At 31.1% G+C, this 6,785-nt stretch overlaps 2 protein-coding genes across 2 annotated transcripts; both read right to left on the reverse strand.

Moving 5' to 3' along the window:
* Positions 1-1,519: 1,519 nt before the first annotated feature.
* On the reverse strand, positions 1,520-3,201 carry LOC100242353 (glyoxylase I 4). Its single transcript, XM_002270437.5, has 3 exons — positions 2,648-3,201; positions 2,403-2,508; positions 1,520-2,050 (listed from the first exon to the last, which is right to left on the reverse strand). Exons 1-3 carry the CDS (start codon positions 2,800-2,802, stop codon positions 1,811-1,813), a joined length of 501 nt encoding a protein of 166 aa, XP_002270473.1. The 5' UTR covers positions 2,803-3,201; the 3' UTR covers positions 1,520-1,810.
* Positions 3,202-4,171: 970 nt separating this feature from the next.
* Positions 4,172-5,389, reverse strand: LOC100247488 (glyoxylase I 4). Its single transcript, XM_002270359.4, has 3 exons — positions 5,108-5,389; positions 4,829-4,934; positions 4,172-4,636 (listed from the first exon to the last, which is right to left on the reverse strand). The coding sequence occupies exons 1-3, from the start codon at positions 5,260-5,262 to the stop codon at positions 4,388-4,390; spliced, it is 510 nt and encodes a 169-aa protein (XP_002270395.1). The 5' UTR covers positions 5,263-5,389; the 3' UTR covers positions 4,172-4,387.
* Positions 5,390-6,785: the final 1,396 nt, after the last annotated feature.

A 6,785-nucleotide genomic window follows, 5' to 3' on the forward strand; every position in this document is an offset into this window, starting at 1 on the left:
TGGGTGCCAACTTTAAAACATAAAACCATAAATTAGATCCAAGGCATAAATCAAAAGAAAAAGTAAATAAATAAAAATACATAGAGCTCCACTTTGGATGATAATGCAACACACAACATTAAGCATTGCAATACAAATTTTGTTCTACTGCATTTGATAACTAAATGCACATTCGGCAGACATGTTTGCTATCTTAAGATATACAAAACAAATCTAATAGGGTAATATCAATAATTTACTAATGTTTATTATTTATAGAAATAATTGGTATGTGTTGGCCAATCTTTAAACATCTTCTAAATAATCAACTTTAGTATACCAATGATACATTATGTCTTTTTCATTTATAACTATTAACAATTCATGGGCAACCCAATATTTTATATATAAAAGCTATCACATGAATTTTTCAGGTTTGGTCACTTTGATGACTAACAAACTAACTAATTCTTGTTAACTACAGTCTATAGCCAGTTCACCAGTAATATATATTTTCGAATTTAATTTTTCTTAGCCATGGATGAGTCATGGGTTAACAAAATAAAGCAAATATACATACATACATGCATATAAGCACACTATAACAAAATGGAACTTAAGGATAGATGTTAATCTAGATCTTAGGACTTTATAATTTTTACAAACTTAAAAAATAAAGGTAGTGTACGTACCTTGATCCATAGGTACAGACTTGGAAACACAATTTTCTAGAAGCCCCTGAGCTTCTCTTTATAGCATGGAGAAAGGGCCAATTTTCTTCAATAATTAAAATTCTACTTTCCATCAAAATGCAATTATTTATAAAACACTTCACTTACACTAAAGGATCAGCAACACCAGAAACACCCAATATTCATCTATGATATGCAAGAATGGGAAAATTATATATTAGCAAGGGTGAAAGAGTACCATATTTACCTTCACAATCTCTTGTTGGAAAGCGCCTTTCTTTTGATGCATAGCATTATATAACTAAATGAGACAAAGAGAGACATTTAGTATAGTTAAGTTTTGATCTCATGGTGTAGCCATTTGTATGTGTTTCTCTTTTCACTTGGTTCAACCATGTTAAAACCTTGTATCATATTCTGTTTTTATTTCCAATCCCCAAATTTCATTCACAAAGAATTTGTAGAGCCTCTGGATAGGGATGGCAACGGACTATCTCAGGATTAGTCACCCTATTTGGACCCAAGCCTATTTCTGTTCCCATCTAGGATTGGACGATGGGATTGGACAAAATAAGGCATACCAAACTCGCCCAATCGAGGATTGGACGATGGGATTGGATGAAATAAGGCATACCAATCCCGCCCAATCTATATGTATAAAAGTTAAAGCAAGAAATATAGGGTGCAGTGGAATTGAAGACAAATTAAATTTTCCTGTGACATGGAGAGAGAAGGAATGAATTGAAAATGTACCCATCCGCAGGTACTTCAATTCCTTCGTTCTGTTCCACGTTCTCCCATTGTCACCTGTTTAAAAAATAAGCCTCAGGTCAAGGGTTTACAGGTACTGCATCTCAAAGCAAACATAGCCATTGAATTCAATGAGGAGAATGTCCAGAACTTGGCATTACAATACTTCAAAAATAAGAAAGGGAAAAAAAGCGTCCACACACACAACAAACAAACAAAACAAACTAAAGTCTCAGTGCTGTTTTATTTAGATACGGCACTATACCTAATGCCTACTGCTGCTACTTTATTTTATTTGCAATTTGAGACTTCACCTAGTGCGTGCGTGCTTTCATCTGCTGCTAATGATGATGAAGAGACTACGACGCCAAGGAGGACGAGGATGATATTCATGGCCGCACCACTTTGATCTGTTGCGGCTGCATCATCTGGAGATTCACCCGAGAGCATGAACAGATGTCCAGAGGGACGATCGGAATGTTGTCACAGTTGCATATCTCAATCATGAAGCCGTCTGGGTCGTGGAAGAAGAGCTGATCAACTTCGAATCCGCCTTCGGTCACCTTTTTCCTCACGTAATGAATTTCCATTTCCTTGAGATTCTTCTCCACCGCATCTATGCTCTCACACTGCCAGGTATCAAAACTTTTCGTCATTTTCCCAAAAATGGTTTTTTTATCGGTTGGTTAGGAAACAAAAAGATCTGATAAAAGGAAAGTATTTTGAATTTGAAAATAATTCAGATTTCAATTTAGGTATTAGAAAAAATGTTGAAATTTTCCTTTTCAGTAGGTAACTGATTAAAGTAAATGGATTTTGGATGAGATAATAGATTATGGATGGAAAAGTTTTTACCATTTCCTTAAAAAAGATTCATTAGAACTTCAAAAAATTTCTTCATGGCGATTTTGATGGAAAATGGAGATTCCACAAGAAAAAAAAATTGGAAAATGAAAAGAGAATCAAACAAACAGAAATCACCTGAAAAGAAATATGATTATCCTTGGGATTGATTTCCGTTTTCTTAGGCATGTTTTCTGGATCTTCTGACTGCAGAAGATGTATTCCCAATCCATAGCTGAATAACCTATATACCAAAAACAACATTAATCAATAAATCGAAAGAAAAAAAAGTTCTTTTAATTTATCTCTCTAAAAAGGAAAACGAAAATCTCTATCTTTCTTCCTCGAAAGAAAATATTCCAAGTAGGTTTCCCTGAAATTACCAGGCTCCATCAAAATCGAACGATCCGGGCCTCCTGATAGGCACGAATCCGAGAGTATTCTGATAGAAATCAATGGACTCGGGAACTGATTTGCACACAAGCGAGATGTGATTCAATGAAGTAAGATGCAAAGGATTTCCCAGATCTCCCTTCATTTTCAGATCTCCCTTGATTTTCCCGAGAAAACTGAATTTTTGAAGCCCCAAAGATCAAACCAAGAATAAGGGATATTTGTTGAACGGAAGAGAAGAGGGAGAGCGATATTGCATGGGAAGACGGGAAGTGGTTGGTTATATAGAGGAAAAATATGAGGCCTATGCGGGCCACTTTTGAATCATTCTCCTTGCATCTGTATTTTTGTTAAAATATCTATTAATATTTTCAATATATCAATTCATAAAATTTAAATACCGATATATTTATATTTACGAATTCTCATAATTAGCCCTTAACTGAATCTATTAAAAGAGAAATATGTTCAATTTGGAATAAAAATAACTGAAAGCTAACATAGAATATTTACATTAAAATAGAATATTTTATACAAAAATATATTTTTCTTTTTGTAATCACATAAACTTCTGCTTTATTTTTTAAAATAAAAATATCATTAATTTTTTGTTATAATTTTTTCCTTTTGGTTTTGAAAAATAAAAATAAGAAATTTTAATCATGCATATTTTATGAAAAGGATATTTTCTATTTCTTAAAATTCTATAGGAGTCTTTTGCCATCTTGAGAAGAGTAAACTTTGAAAAATCCAATTTTAGGCAAAAATAAAGTAAAATAAAATAAAAAAAAAACATAAAACAAAAACAATTCGTATCAATTTTGAAAAAAAAATAAAATAAAACATAGTGAAAAGCAGGTTTTGCATCATTAAAAAAATCCTAATTTTTATAAATCAATTTTATCTTTTATCAGTTTAAAAATATTTCAAAATATATGTCATTTTTCATAAATCATATAATTATTTTTTAACATAATATAAAAAAAATTAATTTATCATTTTAAGTTAATAAAAATATTTAATAAATAAATATATTAAAAATGTTTTATAAATAAATGTATTATAATTTTTTATTATATAATATGTGATACAAATCTATGAAATTTTTTTATAAGATTTATAAGTAATAAAAAAGTTAAAAATATAAAAATATATTTTAATTAAAAATATATAATAGGAGTTAATATTTTATTTTAAAATTTTTTGTTTTAATTATAATTAATGTTTAAATATTATCATCCAATATTTGATATATGTTTCTAAAGAGAGAACAAAAATATTAAATCAAGTAACATTATTTTTAAAACTAATTATGTGAAAAAAATTAAAAATACATGTATTTTAAAATATTTTTAAATAGATAAAAATAAACTAGGGATAACCCACTTTTCTTATCGTTTATCAAACAACCAAACATGTCCCAAGTACCATTTTATTTTTATTTTTTAAATGCTGTCATGTTTTATCTAATTGATAATATATGATCTTATTTTTAATTAAGGAAAGCATGGTCATAGAAAAAAAATGCTAAGATTAGTATATTAGAGGCAATGGCCCACAGTACTCAGCATTCAAATGAGGCACGTATCTTTTGGATTCCATTTTAGCAAGAGCCTCTCCTCCATTAAAGCCTAGAGCTTACTAGGAAAGATTACAGACAATCAAAAGGATAAAGTTTCTGACATTATCTTTGATGATGAGAGGAGAGTGTAGGCAGTGGGTGGTGGGTTTTAGAGCTTCACCACCGGCATGGGCTGCTGCTGCTGCATCTGGAGATTGAGTCTGGAGCAGGTTCGGACCATCTGACCGGCGAGTGGGATGACAGGGAGGTTGTCGCAGTTGCAGATCTCGACCATGAAACCATCTGGGTCGTGGAAGAACAGCTGATCTACCTCGATTCCTCCTTCCACCACCTTCTGCCGCGTGTACTCCATTCCCATTTCCTTCAGCTTCTTCTCCACTGCACCCATGCTCTCACACTGCCATTTTCGTCATTTCAATTTTCCGATTATTCTCAGCCTCTTTTTCCATTTTTTTAAAAAAATTAAAAAAAAAAAAAAAAAAACTATGGGGAAGGCACGTGATTACATGGCCACGTGTTTCTCGAATTAACATAAAATATAAAATAAGTAAATTTAAAATAGAAAAACGGAACGAGGAACAGAAACCACCTGAAAAGAAATGTGATTGTCCTTGGGATTAATCTCCTTTTTCTTAGGCATTTTTTCTGGGTTATCTGACTGCAGCAGGTGTATTCCTATTCCATAGCTGAATAGCCTGCACCAACACCCAAACAACTTTATCGCAAAAGGAAAATCAGTCATCTGTGCTTTTTTTTTTTTTTTTTCTACTTTTTTTTCGTGCTTTAATGCCCTAATTAATATTCCATATATATGGGTCTTGGATTCTCCATTGAACTCAGATTTCCCAAGTGGTTTCAAGGAAATTACCATGCTCCATTAAAATCGAAGGAGTCAGGCCTCCTGATCGGCACGAACCCAAGAACATTCTGGTAGAAATTGATGGACTCCTCAACTGAACTACATACAAGCGAAATGTGATTCAAGGAAGTAAGATGCAGAGGATTTCCCACAATTTCCTTCATTTTCCCGAGAAAATTCAACCACCAAAACACTTAAAAATTTGAGAAACCAATCACCCCAGAATGTAGAATTTCAGATGACCGCAAGGAAAGAGCGATGACAAGAGAAACAGAGGAGCTCACGGCACCGACGTGGGGGACGTTGGCATTTATAGAAAATTGCACCGGCCTCTTTCAGCTGCCACGTGGGCTGCATGCGTGTCACATTCTCGAAATACTTCTGGCCCGTTACGTTTGGTGACTATACATCGCGGTCACGGTTAGTAAATTTTTTGGTCAATGTGGTTGGACTTTTCTCAATAGTACAGTAGTTTAAAAAAGTTATGCTTAAATTATTGTAGTAGAAGAAGTTATTACAAATATATGGTAGTTTTTGCCACATAGGAGAGAGGAGAGAGGAGAGAGGGTGAGAGAGGAGAGAGGAGAGAGGGTGAGAGAGAGGAGAGAGGAGATAGGAGATAGGAGATAGGGTGAACGGATATTAAAAAAGGGAACTCGTCTCTTGAAGAGACGAGTTCCATGAAAAAAAATATATATATTTTTTTAAAAAAATTCCCATTTACTCAAGGGAAGTTCCATGAAAAAAGACAAGGGAAAGACAAGTTCCCAGGGAAAAAAATATTTTTTTTTATTTAAAAAAAATCCCAAATTAAATAAAAAAAAAATTTCCTAAAGGGAACTCGTCTCTTTGGGAAATTTTTTTTTTTTAAATATATTTTTTATTTAAAAAAAATCCCAAATTAAAAAAAAAAAAAATTCTTAAAGGGAACTCGTCTCTTCAAGAGACGAGTTCCCATGTAAAAAAAAATATATTTTTTTAAAAAATATATATATTAAAAAAAAAAAATTCCTAAAGGAAACTCGTCTCTTCAAGAGACGAGTTTCATGGGAAAAAAATTATTATTTTTTTTTAAATATATTTTTTGTTTAAAAAAAAATCCCAAAAAAAAAAAATTTCCTAAAGGGAACTCGTCTCTTGAAGAGACGAGTTCCCATAGGAAAAACAATATTTTTTTTTAAAATATATTTTTTATTTAAAAAAAATCCCAAATTAAAAAAAAAAGAAAAAAAACAATTTTTTTTTTTTAAAATATAATTTTTTTACATGGGAACTCGTCTCTTGAAGAGACGAGTTCCCTTTAGGAATTGGTTTTTTTTTTTTTTTTTTTTTTAATTATTATTATTATATATATATTTAAAAAAAAAAAAATTTTTACATGGGAACTCGTCTCTTGAAGAGACGAGTTCCCTTTGGAATTGGTTTTTTTTTTTTTTTTTTTTTTTAATTTGGGATTTTTTTAAATAAAAAATATATTAAAAAAAAAAAAAATTCCTGGGAACTCGTCTTAAAGGGAAATTTTTTTTTTTAAATATATATATTTTAAAAAAAATATATTTTTTTTACATGGGAATTTGTCTGACGAGTTACCTTGAGGAATTGATTTTTTTTTTTTTAATATATATATTTTAAAAAAAAAATATTTTTTTTACATGGGAACTCAAAAAATATTTTTTTTACATGGGAA

Source organism: Vitis vinifera, chromosome 9 (genome assembly GCF_030704535.1).
Source record: "Vitis vinifera cultivar Pinot Noir 40024 chromosome 9, ASM3070453v1".
In the NCBI taxonomy this organism is placed as follows: domain Eukaryota; kingdom Viridiplantae; phylum Streptophyta; class Magnoliopsida; order Vitales; family Vitaceae; genus Vitis; species Vitis vinifera.

Coding starts and splice junctions, on each gene's coding strand:
- LOC100242353 (XM_002270437.5), bottom strand. CDS start 2,802: ATGAAGGGAGATCTGGGAAATCCTTTGCATCTTACTTCATTGAATCAC. Junction 2,509..2,647: donor TTCGATTTTGATGGAGCCTG/GTAATTTCAGGG, acceptor TTTGGTATATAG/GTTATTCAGCTATGGATTGG. Junction 2,051..2,402: donor ATAATCATATTTCTTTTCAG/GTGATTTCTGTT, acceptor GATACCTGGCAG/TGTGAGAGCATAGATGCGGT.
- LOC100247488 (XM_002270359.4), bottom strand. CDS start 5,262: ATGAAGGAAATTGTGGGAAATCCTCTGCATCTTACTTCCTTGAATCAC. Junction 4,935..5,107: donor TTCGATTTTAATGGAGCATG/GTAATTTCCTTG, acceptor GTGTTGGTGCAG/GCTATTCAGCTATGGAATAG. Junction 4,637..4,828: donor ACAATCACATTTCTTTTCAG/GTGGTTTCTGTT, acceptor CGAAAATGGCAG/TGTGAGAGCATGGGTGCAGT.